Below are 27,991 nucleotides of genomic sequence, written 5' to 3'. Positions count from 1 at the left end.
GGGTGGAGAACAAATGCACAGACAAAGAGCATGTAAAATATGTTTTATTGTTCTTTAAAAGGGCTCAGGGTTTGGTTTTAAATCAGGCTGCACACCTTTCATCAGTCTGACATCTTTCTCACCATGTCAAACTGGCTTCAGCTAGCAATACTTCATTAAATCCAAAAGAAAAAAAAACGTTTAATTTTGAAGAAAATCCAGTTCTGAGAACAATTAACATTAGTCTGTAATTTAAAACAAAATGAGGGCTAATGTTTCATGTTGCTTTATATACCCTTCTCCTCATACAGAACCAGGAATGTAATTTTCCTAACTCAGGCAGGCACTGTTACTGGTGGATACTGCTCGCTCACTCACACACACACACACACACACACTCTCACAAGCTCACTCTCCCTTTCTCTCTCTCTCCCCCTCCCTCCTTCCCTCCCTCCAAACAACAAAAATCAGAGCATGTCAAAGGAAAAAGGTTTGTTCTGGTATTGATCAAAACCCTTGGAGTCAACAGTCTATCTGAGCTTAGAGGGTATGCTGTTTTGATCTTGAGCCTATGTTAAAGGAATCTACTGTCAGGTTCTGAAATAAAGAATTTTGGATAGTACCATCATTTTTCACTTTAAAATCCTAGAAACAATTTCAAAAAGCATTATATTGTTTTGTTTTCTGGGATGGGGGAGAAGAGAATCTACAGATTTTCATTTATTTAAAAATCAAAACAACTCGGCATAGGAAATAGGCAGTTCACATAGCCAGCCAACATCTGAGGTATCATCAGTGTGAAACAAGGTCCCGGTCCATTCCTACTGGCCTAGCTGATCCTAACAAAATGGGAAGTTTATGGCTCTGCACAGCAAATTCCAACAGGACAAGATGACCGTAAGACTTTATTCAAATCCTTAGAAGCAGAGCACTATTAATTATGTAATATTCAGATGGAGAGTGCAAGAGCCCCTGATGGTATCCTCCAACTTGCTTTGTCAATGCAGCCTGGTCACAACTGCAAAGGAGCAGCAAAACAGCTTTTCTAGATCAGTACATTGAACCCAGCAAAGAATCTGCAGAAATGATACTACACCACTGCACTAGCCACACAGTCCCTTTGCTACACAATGAGCTGCTCTATGTCTCTCTTCTACCCTATTATGGCCTGTGGACACATACTCACTAGGCATTGTTGGTTTTGAACCAGCAAAAAAAATTTTTTTTAATCTCACAAAGAACCTAGTAAGAAAAGAACAAGGCAATCAGTGGTTAAACTGAACTGTACATATAGGGGGCAGTTTGGGAAATACCCATTACAGGCATTTCTCAAGTCTAAAATATTGTGTCTTTGCTGCTACTCCTTTGACTGTTCCTGAAAATTCAGAGTACAAATAAGTCCTAAAATAAAGACTTTACACTAACAGCATTCTCTGACATCATTAGACAGAAAATCAGAGTAATGCTACAGCCCACAATTCTACAAGGTGTAGAAAGTGTGCTAATGCTCTGCCTGGACATATCTTTAGTGACGGCCTGGAGTACTCCCCTTCCGAAAACAACAATCTCTGGGACATCCACTTAGCTTCATTGGTTGGAAAAGAGATGAATTCGACTCTCAGCTAAGTTCTTTGAGAGACTCCTCTTAAAATGCCATTTCCCCACAAATTTATCAAAACAAAAAAGGCTCCTGGCTACTTTGCCTAATGTTGAATAGGGTTTTCAAGAAAAGAAACTAACATGAATACCCCATCATCAGTAAAGACTAAAAAACACCTGGATCATATACTATATACGCCACTGCCTTTTTTTTTTTTTTTTTTTCCTTTTTTTTGGTGTTTTTTTGTTTTGTTTTTTTCCTAAAAGTGCCCAGGTGGGCTTAAGGCTGCCAGACTGCACGCACATCTACAGCAACATGGGCTTCTCCTATTTCATCTACAACTTGTATCCGGGGAAAAAAGAGGGATAGAAGAAAGTGAGAAGAAGGGAAATATATACTGTGCCTTCCCCCCCACCCCCAAGAAAGAAAGAAATCCACAAAAGGGAGATCTATGTGCCAAGCATAATGGAAGAGTGTGCTCCCCAAACAGATGGTTCTGCAGAGGCTAATGTTCTGCTGGTTTTCCTTAGAGACCTATTTTGAGAAAGTTAAAAAAGACAGGAGATTTTGAAATAATTCAATCCTGGCAGAAATTCAAACTCCAACACTAGGAGCAAAATCATCCTTCACTAAATTAATCCTTTTTTTTTTCTTTCTCTTTTTCTTTTCTTAAACATTTTATTCACGTTATAGAGGGATTTCTTTGTTTGTTTTTTTCCAATCATTAGGAGAGTGGTTGAGGAGTACTGAATCCATCACTACTTTGATGACACAGTTAAGATTCCAGATTCACATTTCCAGGTACCAAGAGTTCCCTCTAAATGCCACGATCAAGTCAGCCTTCGTATACATTCCTTTCTACTGAACGCAGCAATGCCCATTGGTATCTCTGAAGCGTAATCGCATCTTAGGTCGGTATTTCTCCAGGTAAAGCAGCTGTTTGGAATTGAATGCTCCCCTTCTTTTTCTGAAAATACAAGAATGGCACACTTTATCATGTAAAAAAAGAGCTGCCTGATTCACTGAAATGTGTATTTATGGCCTATGGCCTTTCTAACTCTACACAGCTGAAAACCAGCATATTTCCCATACAACATCACTTCTTAAGCGAAAGGGCTGAACTGAAACATGAACTTTCTGTGTGCCTTCCTAAAAGAAGAAATAGACAAATTTTCTTTGCTAACTCTCATTAGAGTCTATTAATCGTTTAATAAAGATCAGAATGGTTAATCCAGAGACATCTGACTATACTCTTCCCAATTAATATATTCTTCATATTAGAAATGGCAGCAAGTATTTAGGATAAATGAGGAAGTATTTATATGAAGCAGCAGACACAGATGGCATTCCTTGAAATATGTTATCTTCCTAGAGCTGCTACCATACATTTCATGCCCTTTGTCACAAACAGTCATTTTTTATTTCTTTCTCTCTTTTTTTTTTTTAAGAAAAGGTTAGAAAGGGAAAGGGCAAGACAATAATTGCCAAAGAATTCTGGACAAAAAAATAGCATGGCCTGTTATTCCAGACTACTGTCAAGATTCTGTCTGGGCACTACCATCCTGATTCTGTGACTGAACAGGTCACTTAAGAATCCTAGGTGATTAACTACTCCTTTTCTTCCTTTCCTCTTTGTCACAGAGAGTTACATTTGGAAGGCATTTTGGACAGCCATTAAAAGAGGCACCAGATCACTGAGACTCAGCTACCTAGCTATTCATTTTAAAGATTCCTAGGTGTTCAAGTCATATACTGGACATATTCTACAATGTCCAAATTTGCCACCTAAATTAGAAAATCTTTATATCTGGGAGCCAGTAGTGTTATTGTGAGTCTCTTTAGCACTTGCTATTTTTGATATCTTCAAATAATATTTTAAGCCAAAGACAGCAAATTACCCTGTACTATGAATGGGTACTTTTTATAATTTCTTTCTCTTGTATGATTTTGCTTTGTGTGGTTTTTTAAAATTATTTATTTATTTATTTATTTGGCTGTGCCGGGTCTTAGTTGTGGCACGCAGGATCTTTGCTGAGGCATGCAGGATCTTTAGTTGAGGCATAAGAACTCTTAGTTATGGCATGTGGGATCTAGTTCCCTCACCAGGGATCAAACCCGGGCCCCCTGCACTGGGAGCTCAGAGTCTTAGCCACTGGACCACCAGGGAAGTCCTGCTTTATGTGTTTCTGAACATAAAACTTCATACTCACTGTCTTATAAACTGAACTGCATCTTCGTACTTCATTCCACATTCAATCAAAGCAAGTGCGACCAGCACAGGTGCCCTGCAGAGATAAACTCATTTGTAAATAACCACAGGTCTTTGGAATTAAAGGATTTTTTAAAACCCAGGATTACGTATTACCAAAACTACATAAAGCTTGAGCTTTCATTGTTCCTGTATACTAAAATATCTGATATTTTTCTACATAGTAAAAATATCTAAATCATTATAGCTTCTATGGTATTTTCTATTTTTAGTAAAGTACAAAATTCTAAACCTTTATTAAGAGATCTTTACTCTTTAAAACATCATCACATTATATCTCAAATTTTCACATCATTTTATGTCACCAAAAATCCACTGATCTTTAACCATTATCATAGTAAATGACCAAATGGATTATCTTGAGTGTCTCAGAATTTTCGTTACCAATCAATTTTAATATCATCTCTTCATCAAATACTAAAGAGGTGCTAGACTTCCTCAACAAAATCCTTTCCATGAGCTAGAAGAGTGGCAGAGAATTCGTAATTAGGAATTGCTTTCTATATATATATATTAATATAACAAAGGAAATGATGTTTTTAATAAGCCCATTATAAGGCACTAACTTTGGACTGACTACCTAACTAGGATAGCTATTAGTTTAAAAAACTACCCCAAATCAGGATAAGGACTAGAGACGTCTGACCCTGAAGAAGAACTGTACAACACTAAACTGCAAAAAAGGAAAATAGCAAACAAAAGGGTTGAGCAGAGGTAACAGCCTGAGTCACCACCACCTTGAGGCAACAGCAGCTTGCATTAATGTTTGGAGTCAAAGTGCACATTATAAATTGACATTTAATCTACTGTTGATGAGTGCTGCAACAGCATTCCATGCAGTGCTCAAGGAAAAAGATTTTAAAATCAAAGTCAGCTTTCACTCTCCATACATTTCCTTTCAAAAATTTAAGGTTCAACCATCTGCTCTTCATCTATTAACTTCCATTCATCTCAATCTAAAATTAACCATGTACACATTCTTCAAATCTAAAGTTATTTTAACTTTGTTGCCCATTTCAAACACCTAAACCTTTGATTACTGGAAATGGAGAAAAAGAAAACATATTGAATTAAGACTGTATTTTTGGCTCAAAGATAAGATAATTACATTAAACCAGTTTCAAAACAACTTATGAACCACCACCCACTAAACCCAGACTCAGACAAACAATGAAACATAAAAAGTTATTTTGAGAAATCATTACACCAGCTTTTGCTCTCATTTCCTTTCCTTTCAGGCAACTTAATATTCAGCGTAATAAATGCAGTTTCTATCAAAGTGAAATTTTTGATAATGAGTTCACAGACAAAAGGGGAAGAGCTTACCTTCCCAGTCCTGCAACACAATGCACTGCAACACAGCAACCTGGCTCTTCACGAAATTTGGTTTTTAGTAGGTTTAGCCAATCGTCAACTATCTGATTAGGGGGTGGTGCTCCATCGTCAAAAGGCCAATCCTGGGAGGAAAAGGTCTTTTACATTAAATTGATATTTTCTCCAGAATTAACATCCTAATGCACAACAGCTGCATACACAGGGCAGGCCTAATTGCACTAACTGTACTACATGTACCTTTTTTTTTTTTTTTTTTACTAAACGTATGTATGTATGTATGTATGTATTGCTGCATTGGCTCTTTGCTGCTGCACACAGGCTCTCTCTAGTTGCGGCAAGCGGGGGCTACTCTTCGTTGCGGTGCGTGAGCTTCTCGTTGCTGTGGCCTCTCCCGTTGCAGTGCATGGGCTCTAGGCTCGCGGGCTTCAGTAGTTGTGGTGCGCGGGCTCAGTAGTTGTGGCGCACGGGCTTAGTTGTTCCACGGCATGTGGGATCTTCCCGGACCAGGGCTCGAACCTGTGTCCCCTGCATTGGCAGGCAGATTCTCAACCACTGTACCACCAGGGAAGCCCCATGTACCTATACTTAATCACACAATTCTGATCACTTCTGAAAAATGATCCAAGATCAAAATTCAAGTGTGCCAACTTAGCCTTCTCAATGAAGCATACACAACCAGCATCACAAGCATCAAACTTTTTCTTTGGAAATATCTCTTACCAGAGTGATAAGAGGCTAGCATTCTTCAAATATTTTATGTGAACAGAGCAGTAATTAGACATAATAGAGAAAACTAAAATTAAAACGAAGACAAAGTAAGAGAGGACACACCACCTGTCAATAAGATTTAGAAGTCCATTTTGGCAAAGTGTACCAACTGGTATCTCATTGGTCTCTAAGAATATAAATATTTTTGAGGATTACCCCCAAATAGCTCTAAGTTATGATGTCTTTTCTTTAAAGACTCTCTGATAAGTAATTTCCAACAGCAGATCATAATAGAAACATACTACCATCTTTGTGCTTACATATGTATTTTTTTTAAAGTCAAGCAGCAAATATTTTTAAAGCTCTGCCTAAATTATACACATCCCATTTTACAAGTACAGTGCCACATGATATGATCCTGGGGAAATGAAAACCATTTCCTCAAGTATTCCCTTCTCTTTTTATATTCATTGATTTGGGTTGTTTTTCAATTAAGACCAACCCCATGTGCATTCACAATACAGGCAGGGATTTATCTTCCTTGTTACCTCGCACAAGGTCCTGAGAAACCAACACAAGTCATTTGGAAGAAAGGGGGAAAGGGACATTCACATGTTGCATCATACCCTCTGTACCATCTAACTTCAAGGACAGAAATGCAAAGACACTGGGATTTTTTTTTTTTTTAACATAATACTATTCTAATGAGACTGGATAAGGACACTTTAAAATACTAGAGAAGGAAAAAGGGAAAAGTGACAGAGCACTAAATTGATTCTGCACTCATTACTGGCACCACTAGAACACTTCATGGAGCCCATTAGCCATGACAGCACATTATGTTTGCCAACTACGCCCCATAATTAAAGGGCTGTCAATGTTATCATTATAAATGTCACTACAGAGTTTAACTGTAAATAGCAGTAAAACTAGTAAGTACCTTAGTCAAGCGCTTACTTCCTCTAAAACTCCCTAAAATGCATCTAGTTAAGAAACAATAATATGAAATATGCTTTACTTACTCATACAAGTAGTTTTTATCCAAAAAAATCCACTAAAGCAGTCATTTAGAAGCATCTGAACTTCAAACTGACATGGCCGAAACCATCATTAGTCTTTTCCAATGTGCCTCTGATTTACAAGAACATTGGTCAAAGGGTTGAAAGGTCTCACTTTGGGAATATCCTCTTATAAAGTGTTCCAAACCCTCTTCACCTAGCAAAAGTAAATTAGCAATCCAACTTAAACTAAAATTTCTGCCTAGGCATTAGGGAGAAGGGAGGGATGAATAGGTGGAGCACAGAGGATTTCTAGGGTCATGAAACGACTCTGTATGATACTATAGTGGTGGATACATGTCATTATGTATTAGTCAAAACCCCTAGAATATACAACACCAAGAGCAAACCCTAATGTAAATTATAGACTTTGGGTGATGATGATGTATCAGTGTAGGTTCATCAGTTGTTAACAAGCGTACCACTCTGGCGGGGGATGCTGATTATGGGGGAAGCTATGCATGGGTAGGGTCAGGGCATATATGGGAAATCTCTGTACCTTCTGTTCAGTTGTGCTGTGAATCTAAAATTGCTCTAAAAAATAAAGATTATTTAAAAAATTAAAAAAAAAAATTCTGCCTAGGAAAAAAAAGAAATTCCAAGCTTAATTCTAAATATCCTTGTTTTTTTTCAAGCTTTAGTTAGACCTTTAGTTTTATCTGATCACAGCTCTTTAAAACAAAACAAAAGCCTAGATTTAAAGGCCTGGAATAAATCCCAGATCTACCATTATCTTCTACAAACTACTTCAAGTTCTTTAGTTCATTTCTATTTCATAAAGGTGTTTAACAACATTACTGATTCAAACAGACTACGGTCAATCTGCAGTTCATTTTCTCACCCTGCCAACTGTCAAGACAAACTGATTTCTCATCTACCCATTAAAGAACATACAATACAGGAAAAGGAACTTGTATTTGGTTTAATTTCATAACTTAAAATTCTGTTTTTATTTTTTTAAACACAGGGCTACATTTTATACATGTTTATACTTATCCTCAGTGATTTCCAGCCAGGGGACCTTAAAGTCATTTAGAAATAGGAATGCAAGCAAAGTATTATTACCATGCCATACTATTAAAATACATTTTAAAAAACATAACGTTTGGCTATTTGATTTTTGTGTTTTCACCAATGTGGAAGTGAGGAAACTTTATGCATCAGATGTGAGACAACTGCCTTACCAACAGGACATTTATTTTCTTTGCATCAACTGCCTTCTCAACTACTAACCAATGCAATGAAGACTACAGAACTAACTCTCAATAAAAAATAGGAACATAACCTTGTACCATCATCTTATTACTTTCTTCCTACCCAACTACTTCAAAACTCTTCAGTTCTCTTCGCATTACAATGCCTTCCCACAACCATGTCAAATAGCTCTAAGACGCTAAGACTACAAGGTCATTTCAATACATGCTACTGTAATTTAGACAACTTTTTAGGGAATAAAGTATAAAATTTTACCTAATCTGAAGTTCCTGTTTCCAATAATGAAACAGCATATTTAGGGGCCAAGGAGAAATTTAATTCAAAATAATTCCAATCACTATATTCAAACTGAATTATGAAAGAAATCTAATCATACAAATGCTTCTTAGAAACCTACCAAAAAGTATCAGAAACTATGCTAATTACTCTGGGGCAAGATGCCTTCTCCCTCTCCCTACTTATGCTCTTCTCCCACCTTTTTGTCCCCTACAAGTTATCCACAAAATATTAAGTAACCAATTTGTACTTGCAAAGCAAGAGAGAATATTTCCACGTGATTTAAGAACGTCTGATGGAAACTACTTTCAGTTAGATTCAAACCAGTAGCCTAGAAACAAAAGCTAAGTATCACATTCATTTCCTAGAGAAAAAAAAATGAAACTTCCATTCTCTTGAAATAAGTATGCACTAAATTTTGCCTTTTTTGTTGAAAATACTCTGCATCTGTAGACTTCAAGGCCATAAATGAACAAAACTGCCAATCCAAAGGAATTTTAACAGATTGCTATGATTACTGTATCTCCTGTAGGTTTAAAAAGCAAACTATGAGTGCCAAGTTTTAAAAATATCTATGTTTGAAAGGTACAACTTGTTTGTAGTGAAAAATTAAAACACTACACACTCACTAGAACGTGGATTCCTTCTTTTTCAACTGGTGCTTTATCATATGTAGCATCACAAACTCGAACCAAAGTTGTCACTCCATACTTCTTAAGTTCCTTTAAAGAAAAACAAATATAAGGAAACTTGTTTTTAGAATCTGCAATGAAAGCTTTAAAAATATACTCTTATAAACTGAAACGAGACCTCATTCTCAGACAAGGATCAAAATCATTCTCGTTCTAACAACATATACAATAGACATTTTTGCATTCAAAGTGGAAGCATCAATAAGGCCCACCTTTGTAAGGGGCAATTTGGTAGCATAACGCAAAAACTTTAAAAACATGCATACACTTTGACCTAGAAATTCTACTTCTGGGAATTTATACTAAAGAAATAATTAAAGATATACACAAAGATTTAGGTACCAGCACGTTCAGCACAGGTTGTTTGGGATGGTATAAAGACAGAAACATTAATGGTCCAAAAACAGGTGAATGGTTAAAGAAAGTATAGCACATCCATATAGAATATTATGACAGCTATAAAAATAATACTAAGGAGGTTGGGGAAATTTTTCTAAAATACACAGTGTGATCCTATCTATATGTATATTTATAAATATATACATAAATACAGAAAAAAACATCTAGATGCCAGGTATTAACAGTATTTTTAAATTGTCTTTTACTTATCTCTATCTTCTCATTTTTATGTACTAAGTACATATTGCTCTTTATAATTTAAAGAAACAAAAGCAATTTTGAAATTAAGATTAAAAAGTGGTATTATATTACAAAGTCAAGTAACACACAATTACAGCCAGAAGTCTTGCTCCTTTAAAAGTTTTCCTACAGTAATGCCTAATCCAGTCACTAACTAACTTCAAGAGGCCACCGACATCTTTTTATAGCTGCAGGAGTCTACAACCAAGGAATCCACAGGCTGAAAATAGTATCATGTAATTCAGCCAGGCTTAAAGGTGACTGAACAACCTGAGGGCATACCGGCCTGGAATTAACTTGTACGCTGTGTACACAAAGTTAAGAAGCTCAGAGAATTAAAAATATAAATAAGCAGGACAGTGATATCCTACAAGAAGTGTCCATCATCTGGTTATCTAAAGAGAAAAGTTATTTTAATTGCTAAAGGACTTCACTATTCACAGAAACACCTTCTCATAGACTGAGGAAAGTTGTTAATGTTATATAATGAGTCAGAAATTTTTAAAAATTTCAAAATACAAATAAAATCCCATTAAAATGAACTCCACAGTAGCTGTTCATTGAAAGTTTCCAGTAGAAATTTTTTATGGTAAATATTTGTGACCTTCAGCAAGTCAAAACCTCTTCTGAACTCAGTTTTGCCATCTGTAAAGTGAGAGAGGTAGATTTAGAATCCCTAGGAGTTCATCTAGCTCTCTAAGTCTACTCCATAAATACATCAACAGAAATCACTGAGACTGAACAATCTGAGAATGATTAAAAAGCTTATATTCAAATGCCTGTTGAATAAAGTACAAAATGTTTCTCTACTACTACCAATAGAAAAAATGCAGGATCTGACATAAAAATGCTACCTATAATACCTTTCCTTCCCCTAAATTTCTGGACCCTTGAATAATGTGGTTCCTATTGCTAAGTAGTTCTAGGGTAGCTTTTCATCAAAAGTGGTTAGGGCATTTGAGGAAGAAATGGGTTTTAGTGTCAGAGATAGTTCTACCACATACTGTGTGCCTTCAGGCAAATTACTAAATCATTCTGAACCTCAGTTACCTCAACTGTAAGGGAAATAATGGTACCTATACCTCATACGGTTATTGTGAGGAGTAAATGATATAATGCATAAAATTCCTTATTGTAATGCTGGGTACGTACTAAGTATTCAATAAATGTTAATTAGCTTTATTATTGAAACTGTAACAAAAGAACTGTTAATAATGTTCAAAGGAAAAAACACAGTACTAGACAATCTCTAAGATCTCCTCAAATTCCATAAATGTTCTTTTAAAAATCTGTTTTAACTAATTCAACTCAATTCAAACAAAGACTGGTAAGATCCACAGGATCCATATCACCCATACTCCAATCACAGAAATAAATGGCTTTGTGGTAAAAGATTTCTTTACAGTGGTGTTAATTTTTAACAGAATTTTACCTAAAACTCAATCCAAAAGGTAGACCATGCTACAATCTTACCTCTGTGAACTTGTTGAGGGTAGCATTGGTAGGGTTGTGGGTTATCAGAAAACGCATGTTCTCATAGGAGATCTCCACAGGGGCTGGACGGTTCATTATGGCAAATAAAAAGTGTGAGCGTGCGTGTGTGAGTGTGATGGGGAAAATGAAAAAAAAAAAAAAATCAATAAATCTTGAAATGTTTCACAGCAGAAAACATTAAAAAGACCACTAAAATGCCTATTATCGATCAGTGTTTTCTCTATTCAACTTGTTTATTAAGAAGCTTCTCCCTTCAAGATAAGCAGAAGTATTTAGAATCCACTTGAATCCAAATTCAATTTGGGCCTCAATGTCTGCTGATGGATACCTTCGGACTCCAAAAAAATCCAACTACATACGAAACTTAAGCAGCCTTTACTACATTTAGGCACTAGTGAGACAAGTTAAAAGAGTAGGTCGCTTTCCACTTTTGTTTACTTGATGCTTAATTTTACTGGAGTCATTAAAAGATATATGCTTGCAATTAAAAAAAAAAAAAAAAAAGCCAACTATTTCTGAGGCCAGTCTCGGTGTCCAGAGTCTTCAAGGCAATGTTAATTATGGCACATAGAACCTCCAAGCTCACTTGTCAGCAGAAACGCTGTGCTGAGCCTGGCAGAAGTCTGCCCTCACGCTCAGAATCGCCATAAATGTGCAACGTATATTCCAACGAAAAACCTGGAGGAGAAAAGCATAAAGAAAATGAACTGGAAGTTGACAGCAAACACAATGCCCAAAGTCAAGAATACATTCTTTATGAGCCCAAAGACATCTGAAATGGCGCCACTTCTAAACTACTGCCATCTACCAAGAATAGGACAGAAGTATATACCAAGAATTTTAAAAGTCAGAGATTTAAGTTAAGTACGTCTTGGGACTTCCCTGGCAATCCAGTGGTTAAGACTCCGAGCTCTCAATGCAGGGGGCCTGGGTTCCATTCCTGGTCAGGGAACTAGATCCCACAATCATGCTGCAACTAAGAGTTTGCGAGCCACAACTAAGGAGCCTGGCTGCCGCAACTAAGGAGCCCATGTGCCGCAACTAAGGAGACCGCCTGCCACAACTAAGACCCAGTGCAACCAAATAAATAAATTAAATAAATACTAAAAAAAATAAAATAAAAGACACCGTGCTCTCACTGCAGGGGGTGCAGGTTTGATGCCTGGTAAGGAAATTAAGATCCCGCACGTCTCATGGTGCAGCCAAAAGAAGTTAAATATGTCTTCCTTTTTTCAAAACGAGGCTCAATAAAGTTCTGTACTAATAAGATTATTTCTAACTCAAGTCATTTTTAAATGAATTTTTAAAATCATTTAAAATCATTTTTAAATGACTAAAAGATACTTAAAACTTCACTCCATGGACTCTTTCATAAAGTTCACATCAAATGATCTCCTTATTTTTCTGCTTTGATGTTAACTATCTTTGGTTAAAATTATATCTGTAAATGGATGAAGGATATTTACCAAAATTCCACTTTGAGGATTTAATTCTTTCAATCCAAAATATATGCATTGGCCCCATTTATGATATCAGTTCATAAAGCACTTTCAAAAAATTATCTTCTTTTCCTCACAACTCTAAGTAGTTTTTAACTACCTATGAAGAATGAGGAAAGAGGATCAGAAAAGTGACTTGTCTAAGGTGAATGAATTAGCTGAGCCCAAATTCAGACTCTTTTGAAAAGTCCTGTATTTTTTCCAAGGTACCACAATTCCAGCTGACTCAGCTAATATATAAATCCCATTCTCTCATTTCTAGTCCAATTTATCTTTTTATTATTTCTCACATCACTACCTCAAGAGTACAAAAGCATCCAAAGGTTAATGATTCACAGCAGTCTCCTGCCCAAATATTAATGCCTACCAAAACAAGGCAAGAAGAGAAGTGGCAGAATTTTTGAAACACAGTAATCTGTATAGCTGGCTCAGTCAGAGTGTCAACATAATCATAAATTCCTCTGGAAATAGGGACAAGGTCTAAGTTCTTCTACTTGCCTCTTCCCTAAGCCACCAATAAATGCTTATTTAGAACTCTAAAAAAGATGACTGTAACCAGACAAATGAAAGAAAATGACTACAGAGGCACCTGCAGGAAGAAACTGAAAGAGATAAGAACAAACCTTAAGCCTCAAACTTTCAAGCTTAATCTTCTATCTTCAAGTCTTCTTTTTATGATATGCTTAATGGCATTTTATTTTGTAAATTATATACTTCTGATTATATTACCATAGACACAAGCGCAAAACTAAAACATTCCTAAAATATGAGACGCAAGAAATTCAAAATGGCATTGTAAGAACTTCAATACCTCAGCATAATGAGTTACCACTACAGTAAAAACACAAAACTTCTACATTCAAACTAACAAAAACATAATACACACCATCACCCTTCCTAACTCATAATCTAACTCATAATTCTAACTGTAACCCTAAAACACAGCCACTTTAGATCACACATTTCATAGAGTACTCCTTGTACAGTCAAGGAATTTTAAAGCTGGCAGAAACTTAAGAGATCAAATACACTGATCTTTAAAAAAAAAAAAGATGCTGTTTGGGATCCAGAGAGATTACAAAGACTTAAGTAAGACCACACTGCTAATTAGCAGCAGATCAAGGACAAGAACCCAGGTCTTATTTTCCCTCCAATTTCGACTAATGGAGGTATCCACATATTTTTCAAGTCATAATCTTATTCATGACAGTGTAACTTTTCTTCAAATATTTGGTTGGATGTTCATTTCCAACTCTGTGACCTTATAATAAGGGGAGAAAAGACTATTAAAATAACTACTCAAAGAACAATGGTTTGCGTGCAATGCAGAGCAAAACACAAGGAAATTCAAACCTGTTTGAATCCCTTTGGTTTAATGCTGTTATGGCAGCTAAGATGTGTGTCAGCTGAGAAAGGCACTGAAAGACCAGCATTGTAGTGACAGCCAGGCTTAAAAGGTTACAGCTCTAGCATTAAGTTTTCTACCCAGTCATCAGTGTTTGTCTTCTCAGAAAACAGAACAACCTTTATCCCATCTTATTCCTCCAAGCTCAATTTGAAAGGACCACTCCCAGGGATAAGGATAATTTATTATTAAATTTTCAATTCCTTTTTTTTTTTTTTTTGGCTGCATGGCTTACAGTATCTTAGTTCCCTGACCACGGATCGAACCCAGACCCAGGCAGTGAAAGCGCAGAGTCCTAACCACTGGACCGCCAGGGAGTTCCCAGATTTTCAATTCTTAATACCATACTGAGATCTCCAGCAAAGGAATTTCTGCCAAATTAAACACTATGTTCTATCAATGTTAACAGATGCATGATAAAAGCAAGCTTCTGTTCCTTCCCCCTCCCCCAGGAGTTCAACTACACATTAACAGTTAAATGTTCTTGCACCTGTCAATTCTGATAAACTAATGTTAGTTTCTGTGACACCTATAAGAATGCAAAGCAAACAGTCTGTAAAAAAAATCATAAACAACCTACCACAGCTGGAAAGTACTCAACAGTACAGAGCCATACATTTTAGCATAAACTCAGCACCTGTATACCTTACTGGAAAACTTTTTTCTAAAGTTTTCTCTCTGGCATTGATTCTGCTCTACCTACTTAAGTAAAAATTGATTTTTACTTTAATTTACCAGATGATGGAAGAGGCTGGTTTACTTGACACATAACAGTGATCAAATTCAAATACGCATCCAAATATTCTCTCCACCCTTTATCTTTTATAGAATCTAACTTTTAAAATGTTGAATTTGGGAATTTCCATTTCCTAGGCAACATTTCCATTTTTAACAAAAGAATATGACTTCACTGAAGGATTAGAAACGATGGTCTGTGACAGAGAAATCCTTTTAAATTAAAGAGGGAAGGGGAAAAGATAAAGAAGAATGAAGAAAGGGGGCTGGAAGAAGAACAAGCAAGCAGAGGTCTACCAAGCTAAGACAGTGCACTGCCAGTAAGACTAAGTCAATAACACAACAGAGACTACTTAAAACTCTGAAGAGGGGTATGTTACAAGTTTAAATATCCAGTGTCAATGCTCTACTGCTAACATCTACCTAGATGAGAACCAAAAGCCAAAAGGCATGAAATAATACAATATCCATCACTTAATCATGGCACAATGTTAAAACGGAAAACCATGGAGAGGTTAAAAAGAATAAAACACCTATATAAACTGATATGGGAAGATGGCTAAGAGATACTAATAAGTGAAAAAAGCAAGGTACATGATAATATAAGCAGTATATATAGAAGTATTTGTGAGTACTTAGTATGTTTTCACTCAGGCCAGGAGCATGATTTACAATATATACCTTCTAAACAGTTTCTGTTTTTTTCCCATGTACACTTATTACCTTAATTTCTTTAACTTTTTTTTCTTTTTTTTTTTTTTTTTTGGCTGCGCCATGTGGCATGCAGGATCTTAGTTCCCCGACCAGAGATCGAACCCACACCCCCGGCATTGGAAATGCAGAGTCTTAACCACTGGACAGCCAGAGAAGTCCCTTTAATTTTTAATTCTAGGGTGATAAAGAACCTACAATGATTTACAATTTAATTACATCCTTAACAGTGCTATAACCACTGGATTACAAAGAGCCTCAAAAGGGCTAGTCCCTCTGTCCCTGGCAAGCCTGTACCTACACATTTCCAGAAAGACAGCTTTCTTCTTTGTTAAAGATACTAAATTATGGAGTAAAATTCAGATCCTGCTTTGGCAACTGTAATTCTAAGTTCAAATATAAATACAGAGAATACAAGGGCATGAACGAACTTTACAAAATCAGCCCCATTTAATGTAACCCACACTTACTGGGCATCCTTTTAAAAATCCTGTCAAGCCACTTACAACAAGCTTTCCACTGAGAAATCACCTCTATTTCCAAATTAAAGTGATGATGCAATAACCCTCTAATTTGACAGGTTATGCCAGTATTCACCAAATTGAAAACAGTACATTATAAGTAAATGTACAAAAGAACTCTAGATCTTAGAAAATAAAATCTAAAAGCAAAGGTCTGAGGAACAAGTAAGTATACATTTACTGTTTACTTTTCTTACCAGAAATTCTACAGGAAGTCATGCAAATTTGAGTCAGCGTGGTTTCTACAAGCAGGCAACATGAAAGCATAATATGGTATACAAGACTAACACCTTGCAACAATTTTTTCCTAAAACAAATTCATTTCACCTCATTGAAGACACCTGCATTTCCCTTAAAATAAGTATGAATAATCTGTCAACAGTAAAGAATTCATTCTCATGAAGGACTAGACACTGCAATTTGGCCAGTTAAGAATGCATAAATTCAAATATTTATTGGATACATAATATGTACCATATATTTTATAGGGGCAGCAAGAGCAGTAAACAAAAATTCCTGTCAGGATAGACCTTATATTTTTAGCAGGCAGAAAAAGATAAATAAAACATGCCACTGCTATGGAGAAAAATGCAAAGCAGGGGAATCTGCAGTGTCAGAAGAGAGAGGGGATTCCACTTTTAAATAAGGCTAGCAGGAAACGCCTCAATGAAAAAAGTGACCTTTTATCCTAGGCCTGGGGTTTTGAGCCAAATAGATATTTGAGGAAGCATTCTAGGCAGAGGGATTAGCTCTTGCAAAGGTTATGAGGTGGGGCCATGCTTGGAGTGTTCTAGGAACAGCAAGGGGGCCAGTGCTACTGGAGCATATAAGGCAAGGGAATGAATAGGGTCAGAGAAATAAAAAGAGAGCCTTACAGGCCAACAGAAGTATTTGGCTTTTATTCAGAGAAAAATAAGAGGTTTCAAGCAAGAGTGACAACCTATGTTTAAAAGGATCACTCTAGATGCTATATGGAGACAGATTATGAGTAGTAAGGGTGGAAGCAGGGAGATCCGTAGGAACTTGATGCTATAATCCAGGAGACAGATAATGGTAGCTTCGGCCAAAGTAGTAGCAGTAGAGAGGATATGAATCAGTTTCAAGATATACCTTGAGGTGGAACCCAAAAAGATTTGTCCACAGACTGGATATGGGGTCTGTGGGGAAAATAAAGTCAAGGCCCTGAGTAACTGTTATGAACTCGCAGAAGGCTGACCGAATATTCACAGACTATTCAGACAACAGACCATAAAATCTTCAAAACCATCAAGAAAGAAAAGCAAGGAAACTCCTCTGTAAAGTACTACTGTATCTACTGCATTTTGACCATTTGCGATTAAGACTTGTAAACTAAAGAAAACTCAACATTGCTAATTAAATACTCATCTTCTGGGGCTTCTCTGGTGGCACAGTGGTTAAGAATCCGCCTGCCAATGCAGGGGACACGGGTTCAAGCCCTGGGCCAGGAAGATCCCACATGCCGCGGAGCAACTAAGCCCGTGCACCACAACTACTGAGCCTGCGCTCTAGAGCCCGCGAGCCACAACTACTGAGCCCACGTGCCACAACTACTGAAGCCCGCGCACCTAGAGACCGTGCTCCACAACAAGAGAAGCCACCGCAATGAGAAGTCCCCGCACCACAACGAAGAGTAGCCTCCGCTCGCCACAACTAGAGAAAATCAACAGGCAGCAACGAAGACCCAAGGCAGCCATAAATAAATAAATAAATAAATAAGTTTATTTTTAAAAAAAAAAACCATTCATCTTCTGGGTGGGGGACTGGGTGAAGTAGGTGAAGGGGATTAAAAGGTACAAACTTCCAGTTATAAAATAAGTCATAGGGATGTAATATATAGCATAAGGAATATAGTTGATAATATCGTAATAACTTTTTACAGTGACAGATGGTTACTAGACTTATAGACATGATCATTTCACAATGTATTTAAATGCCTAATCACTATGTGTACACCTGAAACTAACATACTGTACCGACTAAATTTCAATTAAAAAAAAAAAAACTCACCTCCTGGTTAACTGATCTCAAATTGGAAATTTTTACTTTCATACCTATTCCCAACTCATCAGAGCCCTGTAGAAATAAGAGCTCTACTCTCTGTACTACTTATCTTTGTTCATCCCCTCTATTGTTGCATTTATCATACTAAAAGTGAATACATGTGGCTCCTTGAACTTAGACCATTCAAATTAATGTTAGTTTTCTTCCCCTACTGACTGCAGTCCTGGGGAATTGATAAGGAAAGAGGTATCATTAAATTCTACAGAAATTATGATCCAAAATATCCGTAAACAAGCTAAAAATAGCAACACGCTTCTTACTGCTAAAAAAAAGTTTCAGAGTTACTCCCTTGGTTATTCCCACTTTTCCACTTCCTCATTTAAGGAGGGAACTTGAGAATCAAGTTCCAGTACACAAATCAATAATCAGTTCTATAAAAAGAAAGCATGACCTTGATGGTGGGAAAATATCTGAACACTTCAGAACCAGCAGGACATACATGGCCTGCCACTCAGAAAGGAAAGGAAAGCAATTAACCAACAGATCACACCTGCTTCTGAGAACAGTGACAGTTATTTTCTGAAGTCCCGTGGGCTCTGTTCCCACTCAAATGAAAAGGGAGTGGTTTTCAAATTTGTATGTACCCTGGCGATTAGAAGTAGTTGTCCTTTTCTGGTAATTCCTACCTCTACAAATAACTGTAAGACAAAAATTGCATTAAATATTTTCACACCACACTTGAAAATATTTACTTTTCAATTTTGTACTCCATTGTTCCTCTAAAGATTAGCAATTCCCCAGCTGAAACTCTTTGTCCAAATATGTTATTTTTCCTTTCAGAAATAAAATTTAAATGAAGATAACAGCACTATGGCCAATTTTCACTTTTTCTAAAAAATTATTTCAATACCAGTAAAAACATTAAAAATCCTAACAACACCATTCTAGTATGGAACATTATCTTATTGTTTTCAGTGAATCTTTTAAAAATTAAGTTAAATAGCTCTATTAAATTGATTCTATTCATTCATATTTCCCTTTCCAAGGAAAGGTATCATCAGGACTATCCTCTCCACGGGCTTTATGTTTAAAGACTTCAGTTTATGTACCTTTCAAGACTCCCAAGCCTCTTTATTATAAAGTTTAAGCACCTTCTTTTCCTAAAAAACTGTGGTAACCTCCTTCATACAATAAAGAACTATCTCAAATTCAGCTGCATTCCCATAAACTTAAATCCTAATATTTGTTTTCTTCTTTCCCTCCATCTTTCTTTAATCTCAAAAGGATAAATAATTTTCCTGGAGAACAATTTAAGTCTTAATCATTTTACTTTAGTTTCCAACATCACTATACATACATTAACTCAAGAACCACTGAATTATTTCATTAATAAAGAAATGTATTTGAGATTCTGAATTTCAACTGTAATAAAGCAAACTCAGTAGTAAAAATCCAAAAGGACACCCGAATTCACCCTGTCAACACCACTTTGAAATGTTTTCTGAGCTATATCAGGACAGTTAGAATGACTGTAACAGCTGCAAGTTCCCTGAGGTTGCAAAATAGATACTTGGGAAGAAAAGGTTATTTGAATCACCTTTCAAAATAACCTACAGCACAGGAGCAGCATGCAAAGCAAAAACTTCCAGGCTATTGTTAGCATTATTTAAAATGTATGTTTCAGAACTTAGCAGTTTATGGGTCAGCTTAACTCTTTCGTTTCCCCATTTTGTCTAACATACTGAGCATATTTAAAGGTCCTGTTCAAGTATCCACCACCAAAAGGGGGGAAGGGAGCTCTCTATGTACAGGATACAGAATAAAAACATTGCAAATTACATCTTGTCAGCATAAATTCTTTTGTTTGAGCCCCAGAAATTTTTCTGCTGTTAGGGCATTTTGGTCCAAGTTTCCCCTAAGTAAGTTACACTTCACTTCCTCTCCTAAACTTGTTTCTTATAAATCACATTATACTTCACAGCCATCTCTCTGTGCACTGAGTATTAGTACAAGATAAACAGACAAGAACCCAAATAATTCAATTTGGAGCTGCTGGTGGCCTTTTAAAATATACTGTCTACCCACTAACTGGATTGCCCAATAATGACTTGATGTTTATTTGCATAAAATACAACATTCAAAAGTCTTTAGAAACCATACAGTTAAAGCAGTTGTTTCGCATTACATATGAATGTGAAGTAAAAATGGTGAAATACCTCTATAATTCCATGTCAAGGGGTTATTATTCTTTGCTCACCAGCTTAGTTCAACATGGATTCACTTTCCTTCTCTTCTCACTTAAAGAATGCAAAATTTAATCTTTCGTGTCCTCTTCCTCCAAATGCTTACTGAGATGAGGGACAATATACCAGCTCTGAATGATACTAAAACTCAGCCCATCTAATCTTACAACAAGCATTTGTGGAGCTCTCTTTGCATACCATTATAATCACCATCCAGGATCAAGATCCTAGAAGAATCAACGTGGGTGAAAAATATTTGATGATGAGCATTAAAATTTCATTATTAATGCTACATACTCTGAAGACACAAAATAAGCATGAGTAGAATGGAGTAGGATTAATTAAGACTTCTGAGGAAAGGGAAAATTTTTATGACAAGACTGGTAGAAATAGAGACAGGCCATGGTAGCATGACTTGAGAAAGGAACTAAGTCTTCGGTTAGATAGCTCTGAGGAGGCCTTGACCATGCTGAGAATTTTAGACCAATTCAAATGCAATAAAAGCTCTTAGGAATTTTAAAAGTACAGTAGTAGTAACTCTTTGCTCACTGAGAGAAAACAAGTATTGCCATATTGGTGGGCATGTTCTGATCTACTGAGCCGCTCCATAATTACCAGCAAGCTTCACAAAAACAGCCTCTCAGCTTACTAAAACCTACCTGATTGTTGAATTCTTTTTCCTAGTAAATGGATACAAGTTTAACTAAATTCTGCTTGGTGATGACCTCCAAATGAATATCTCATCTCACCAGAAACACAATTCAGAGTTTAGGCTATGACTTAAATTTGATACGCTCTTCATCCAGAAAGATCTAAATTATTTGAATAATTTAAACCAATCACCAAAAGGAAACCTGTTTGTAACCACACATGCAGAATGAAGAATGTCACTAGAATCTATTGTTTCTCCATCATATCCTTCTCAATTTGCTGACAAATCCTGCTGATGACTCATATCCTTCTGTACTAACCAGTCACTCTGTTCCCTCATGACAGGCTTTTCACCAATAATGGAAAGAAGGAAACACACCAATTTGTTTTGCTATTAAAAACAGTAAATATCAACATATGTATATAAATCCAATCTACAAAGACTGTGGTGGTACAACCTAGTGAATGTTTCCAGTAAAAGAGTGGAAAAAAAAAAACCTATGCTCAAATCTCAAAACGAAAAGACTAGAAGAAAGCAGACTTGATTGTGAATTTGAATTCTTGTCAAACAATACATTAGTTAAGAGCCAACATTTTTGACCACTGCAGAAATAAAAATATAAAGTAATTTATCTGATCTGCTAAAGCAAATATATCATGCGCACATTTTATGCCAAAAGAATTAACATTTTCTGAGAAGAATGAAATTTCAACCCAAAAATACATGAAAGGAATTAAATTCTCTACAAGGTAAAGAGGGTTCTAATGGTCAAAATATTTTTTCAAAACAGGCTCAACTAGCAAAGAAAGGGTCACAGAAAAGCCTAATCTAAAAATTCTCTACAGTTTAAAAAAGAATGTTTGTTGTGCAATGTAAATTTATATTTAAATGATAAAATTTAGTTTCTAGATCACTTAAAATGGAGTGGATGCTGTGTTACAGAACCCACGGGTAAGAAATCAGTGCAGGCAAACAAAAAACATTTGTATTCAAATCACACAAAAACTGTTGGTATAATCTGTCAACCCCTCATAGCCATTTTTCTGGCAGAGTTTATACCCTGTAAATCTATACTGACTGATCAGGGAAAACCACCTCAACATGTGCAGGAGAAAGGTTATTTTCTCATCTGGGTCCTAGTAACTCCACAGGGTAACTGTGGAAAGTGGACAGAGCCTGCAGTGCTGTGCAGCTTCTCTCATGGAGGTGTCAGAGTAGTGACAGTTTCTGGTTTAGCCTAGACCCCTACAACTCCATGGAGCAAAAGATTCAGATACAATATCCACTTGAGCTCTACACCAAGCAATTCTGTAAGGTTTCAAGTCCCAACAGAGTGGCCAGGAAGTCAAAGGAGCTAGAGAATGTGGTTCAGTCAGTACAATGAAGGATAACCAGAGAAAGCTATCAGACACCTCTGTATATATATATATACTAGTTCTGAAGTTGAAAATGGATAAAAGACTCTTCTAATACTCCAGATTAACAGACTCAAATCACCATTTCCCAAGTAATTTTAATCGGTGGCATCCACTGTTCATTTAACAAACCCAAGATACAAAATTATCCAAACTGTAACATCAAGGACTCTTGCTTTACAAACTTCGAGAATAATCATCAGTTTCTATATAACCCAACTAGTATCTTGAGAAAAATCTCAAAGCAGCAACATCCCCCAAAGAGCAAAAAAGGTAACTGAGGTATCCTTTAAAAAAAAAAAAAAAGAAAGAAAACTAACTAAAAACTAAATTTCAAGCAAAGAAAAGGCAATTTCTTTAACATCTACTAATTCCTACATAATCCCCTGTAAAATGACTACAGTTAACTGGGGAGGAAAAAAAAAAAATGGTTAGAGACTTAAGTACTTTAAGCCCCAAGGGGAAAAAATTTTTTTAAGCCACTGCCATCTATTTACTGATACTCTTTAACTAGGATTCAACAACTGATCTCTAAACCAATTTTCTTATCTGTAAAATTGGAAGAATGCCACTTACTCACTCCCAGGGTTATTATGAATTTAAAATGATATGATTCGTGATTTAGCACACAGAAGATTCTTAAGACGGTAATGTTGAAACCTAAAGCATAATGTTGGACTTCATAAGTACTCCAAGACCTCAAAATCTCTCACTACTACCCTAATTCAATAAACATAACTAAGTCTTCTATGTTAAAACTATGGGTCCTGATTTCCAGTTGCTCAAAATTTTTAAAGATCACCAACTTCTACAAGTAGTATAGCTGATGAGATAGCACTCGAAGAAATCAACCTAACTTAGGCTTCCCTCTAACTTAAGTTTCACTCTTCCAAGAGCAACAACTAAAAATTTATGTACTGCTCATCTGCATCTTATTCGTAAATGCTTTTACTAGAGGCTTCACTGGTTACCAATCCCACACTCCAACAAAAAAAGAACCGTACAGTCAAACCCTATAAAATAAATCTCCATTCAATTTCAACTTTGTGTCTCAAAACCATAAAGTGTTCTGTAACTACCTCATATAGAAATGCCATCTTTAAAGACAAAGTGAATAAAAAGTTGCATCTTAAGAAAAATAAATGTTTTTCCTTGTTCACACAAATGTCTTTTCAAGTAAAACATAAACATGGGGCTTTCAGACTTTTTAAGAAACTACGTGCAAAAACATTCAAACATTTACTCTTCACTCTTCCCTAGTGCCACCAAAGTTCAATGATGTTGTAAATGGTTTCTGCCTATAAATTTGGTTCGTTCAAATTAAATATTACTTGCCTGACTCATGGAGGGAGTGGTTTGACTTTTGCTGTTCTGAGTCAGAATATACCGGGTTCAGCAGTTCTAAAAAATTTTTCACTTATATAGGTGGTCTAAAATGCTAGTAGCCTTTTCCAGCTACTAAATATAAGAAACTGTTGCATTAGTAGAAAAGTCTTAGTGATAATAATACTTTGAGTCTGTAGTTCAATTTATAATTAACAAAGTGCTTTCATATATATTTTCTCACTTGATCTTCAAATTCTCCTGAGGTAAAAATCCCACAAAGCTGAAGAGAAAGACTTTCACAAAGAAGTGACAACTTCTGGTTGACTCTTAGCCCCATTAATACACTCTTCTTCTTTCCCCCAAAATAAAAAACATTTAAAAGGCTGCCGGGTTTCTTTAATCAGACTTTCCTCTCCCAGATATATCCCAGGTGCCTCATAAGACTCTTGTCTCAAAGCACCCTAAGGCCCCAAGAGAGTTCCAAGGCAGAATCTCCACCCACATAAAAGCCTAGCCTAACTTAGGCCCCAAAGAGCCTCAAGTCAGCATCTCCTAAATGATCTCCTTGCCTCCAGCCATTCAGTCTTCTGCATTACCTTCAACGTCTCTCATCTGTACAAGCTGCTAGGTCACTGTGTGGATGAGAAACCTCAAAGAGAGACAACCTAGCGAGGGTAGTTGATGGTATAGTGGAAAAATCAAAGACTTTGGAGTCAGACTGACCTGGGTTTTTAATCCAGCTGGGACAAGTTACTTCACCTCTTTGAGTCTCTATATCTTCTCATCTCATCACTGTAAGTCAATGAGGGCTCATCACTGTATCCCTAACGTCTGGCAAATAGAAACCACTCAACATGTGCCAAATGAATGCAAATGAGGACACCTACCACCTTTTAATAGTAGCTGTGAGAACTGAATGAGAGTATAAAAAGCACCTGGTACACAGGAGGAACTTAATACTAATTAATCTGGACCCCCACCAAACAGTATCGATACTATTTACTGTTTCTGAAAGCAGAGAGCATGCTAGTGATGGAGAAAAGGACACTGTAAGAAAAATATAATTTGACTTCTAATTACACACCAATGCTTTTGCTTGTAATTCTATCACATCTAGTACCAAAAGGACCACACTACTCTTTGCTTATATTGAAAAGACTCCCAACTTCTAAGAGACTTCCCATCATTACAGTATAAAATCCATATCAAGGTACTCTTCATCAAGAACCCCTACTTCTACAACATGAGAATCTGGGAAAACTCCATGACAGTGATTAGTCCATTCACTATCCACTATGAAACAACTTTTAAAATGAATACCAGCAATCAACTTCTATCTTCACCAACATAATGGTATGCTGGCAAGTGATGATGAAGCCTTAATAATGTGTCATTCTGGGGACTTCCCTGGTGGTGCAGTGGTTAAGAATCCGCCTGCCAATGCAGGGGCCATAGGTTTGAGCCCTGGTCTAGGAAGATTACACATGCCGCGGAGCAACTAAGCCCATGCGCCACAACTACTGAGCCTGCGCTCTAGAGACCACGAGCCACAACTACTGAGCCCGCGTGCTGCAACTACTGAAGCCCACGCACCTAGAGCCCGTGCTCCGCAACAAGAGAAACCACCACAATGAGAAGCCTGCGCACCGCAACAAAAAGTAGCCCACGCTCTCCACAACTAGAGAAAAGCCCGCGTGCAGCAACGAAGAATGCAGCCAAAAATAAATAAATAAGTAAATGTATTAAAAAAATAATGTGTCATTCTGAAGCCTTAATTTCCTTTTGCACCTTGAATAAGGCATAACTTCACTCACTTCCTGTCTGAAACTACTCTGTAATACAGACGAAGGCAGCCAGTAACCACCATATTTAATCCAGCAATGGCTACAGTTTGGTGACTCCATACAGACAAGCATTTGCTGAATGCCTACAATGATGCTAGAACTGCTAGATACTTAATACATTTCTTGAAAAATTCCAGAAAATAATAAACTAGCCTATGGTTCTTCTTCATCATCAACATGTTACACCATTATTATTATCATTATTATTACTTCTTAAAATCTTCTCTCCAGAAGGGTAGGAAAGAGCTAAAACCTAAAAAACATTTCTTGAATTTATCTAACAATAGAATACCTCTCACCTGAAAAACTAGCAGTACTTTACAAAAGAGTCTGTGCAATACACAAATTCTAGTTAGCTCTCAGAACCCCAGACTAGGATGGGATGCCAATCATATGTTTGACAAATTTGGAAATTCATGTCCATGTCATGAAATATGGGGGGGGGGGGGGTCACAGGGCCAGAAGATGGTAGTGCCACTGGAACAGACTTCTGTACCCTCTCCTCATACTTGAACCCAAGGACCCAGGGACAAGATGCTCCTGGAAAGAACTCCCTAACCCAGGACACCCGGGTTCACTATGGCCCTAGAAAACGATCAAGGAGAGCCTCCAGGAAGCCGGCTCACAGACTGGACAGTCGCAGGCACACACCTCCACACTCCCTCATCTGCCGTTCACCTTCTCCCCAACCTCTCTCACTCTGCACTCAGGTTCTCCCCCCCACCACTCTACCTCAGGCACGCGAAACTCTCCCTCCCCCACTTACCCCACTCTCCCATGCACACTCCTACTCCCCACACTCACTCGTTCCCACACGCTCCCCCTCGCTCTCCTCCCACCCTCCTGACACTGTCCCCCCTACCGTCCCCCACTCGCACTCCCCCTCACTCTCCCCTACACACACACACACACACTGCCCCCAACTCCCCCCATCCACACTTTCTCCCCCCCACGCTCTCTCCCCCCACATGCACACTAGCCCTGTCCCCAACTCACACTCTCGCCCTCACGCACGCACATCGCCCCCCCACTCAACATTCTTGCACACAACACTAGTCCCTCCCCCTCCCACACGCGCGATTCCCCCCCCTGCTCACCCACCCTCGCTCTCCACGCTTCCCGGCCGCGCTCCCCCCGCCCCCGGCCCCGGCCCGGCCCTCCTTCCGGGGACGTGTCTCGGGCCTGCACTAATGGCTGCGGCGCCTCCCGCCCTCCCCTGCCCCGAGGCCCCGGGAGCCAGAGCGGGGGCCGCCCGGGAGCAGCGCACTCACGCTGGCGAGCTGGGGACTGGGCATTGAAGTCCGGCGGCGGCGGGAGCGAGGAGGCGCCTCTCTCCTCAGTCACCTCGGCGGCGGCGGCGGCGGCGGTAGCGGTGGCGGCGACGGCTCCCCCCCAGCCTCGGCGCGCGACACCCGGCCCGGCCCGGCGGCGGCGGCGGCGCGTGTCCACGAGTCCGTCTTGCTGCTGCTGCTGCGGCCGCCGCTGCGTCTCCGGCTGCCGCCGCTGTCCCCACTGCCGCCGCTGCCCTGTGGCGTCGCCTCGCGCCGTGCCCGGCCGCCGCTGCCGCTCCAGCCGCTACCGGACGGACGACGGTTACAGCCCGGCCGATCGCGCCGCCGCCACCACCGCTGCGCGCGCAGCCGGAACCAGCTCCCGCCGCCGCCCCTCAGGGGGCGCTGCGGGGCGCGGCGCGCGCGCCCTCCGGCCCGCCCCCCGCGCCCGCTGACTGGCTGGCGGGCCGGCTCGGGGCGGTGAGGCCCGCCCACCTGCCCCGCGGGGCGCTGACCCACTGCCCTCGGCGCCTCCCCCGCTCCTCCTCGTGGTTCGTTCCGCTCAGCACTCCTGGCTGCGGAAGGCGCGTCCATGTGACCGGGGAGGGGGGGCAGAACCTGGCCTGGGTGTCCTTCGCCCACGCCGCGGCCCGCCCATCCGCACCTGGACTGGGCCAGAGCTCGAGGCCGCGGGGTGACCCTCAAGGTCGAAGGGCCTTTTCCCGCGGCCAGGCCGTGAGGCCTGAGGCCAGATCCTGACGGGACAAGGCGGTGACCGAGCCCTTTGCTCGGGGATTTCCAACCCAGAAGTGAAAACCCAGGCAGCTCAGTTCTTGGCTGCCCTTTCCCGAGGCCCCAGATAAATGGCGTGTGCGTCTGCAATAGCGAAGGATATTTCTGCGTCCCCCTACCCTTACTCCCCGGCCGCGCGCCACACACACACACACACACACCCCCAGACCTAGGAACCGCGAGCAGCAGATCAAAATTCAAACTTCCGGGATGTAGTATCTTGGGCAAGTTATTTCCTCTCTCTGCGTATTTTCAACTATCAAATGGAAATAGTTATCAGCTACTTCATA

General features: G+C 38.7%; 2 protein-coding genes across 3 annotated transcripts in view; both read right to left on the bottom strand.

The window, feature by feature from the left end:
* Window positions 1-27,991, bottom strand: part of SPOCD1 (SPOC domain containing 1) — a 169,865-nt gene that overhangs the window by 97,683 nt on the left and 44,191 nt on the right. The gene's annotated exons all lie outside the window — the stretch shown is intronic.
* PTP4A2 (protein tyrosine phosphatase 4A2) lies at window positions 27-27,907 on the bottom strand. 2 transcript variants are annotated; one of them, XM_082346037.1, is made up of 6 exons: window positions 26,910-27,286; window positions 11,245-11,943; window positions 9,070-9,162; window positions 5,175-5,305; window positions 3,790-3,864; window positions 27-2,546 (listed from the first exon to the last, which is right to left on the bottom strand). In XM_082346037.1, exons 2-6 carry the CDS (start codon window positions 11,338-11,340, stop codon window positions 2,438-2,440), a joined length of 504 nt encoding a protein of 167 aa, XP_082202163.1. In that variant the 5' UTR covers window positions 11,341-11,943; window positions 26,910-27,286; the 3' UTR covers window positions 27-2,437. The 2 variants fall into 2 exon arrangements, 1 of the variants encoding a protein (XP_082202163.1); XR_014232410.1 differs by lacking the exons at window positions 27-2,546; window positions 3,790-3,864; window positions 5,175-5,305; window positions 9,070-9,162 and having other exon boundaries at window positions 11,377-11,943; window positions 26,910-27,907.

Source organism: Balaenoptera borealis (assembly GCF_965194805.1).
Source record: "Balaenoptera borealis genome assembly, chromosome: 1".
Taxonomy (NCBI): Eukaryota; Metazoa; Chordata; class Mammalia; order Artiodactyla; family Balaenopteridae; genus Balaenoptera; species Balaenoptera borealis.
This window is presented reverse-complemented; position numbering and strand designations above follow the sequence as displayed.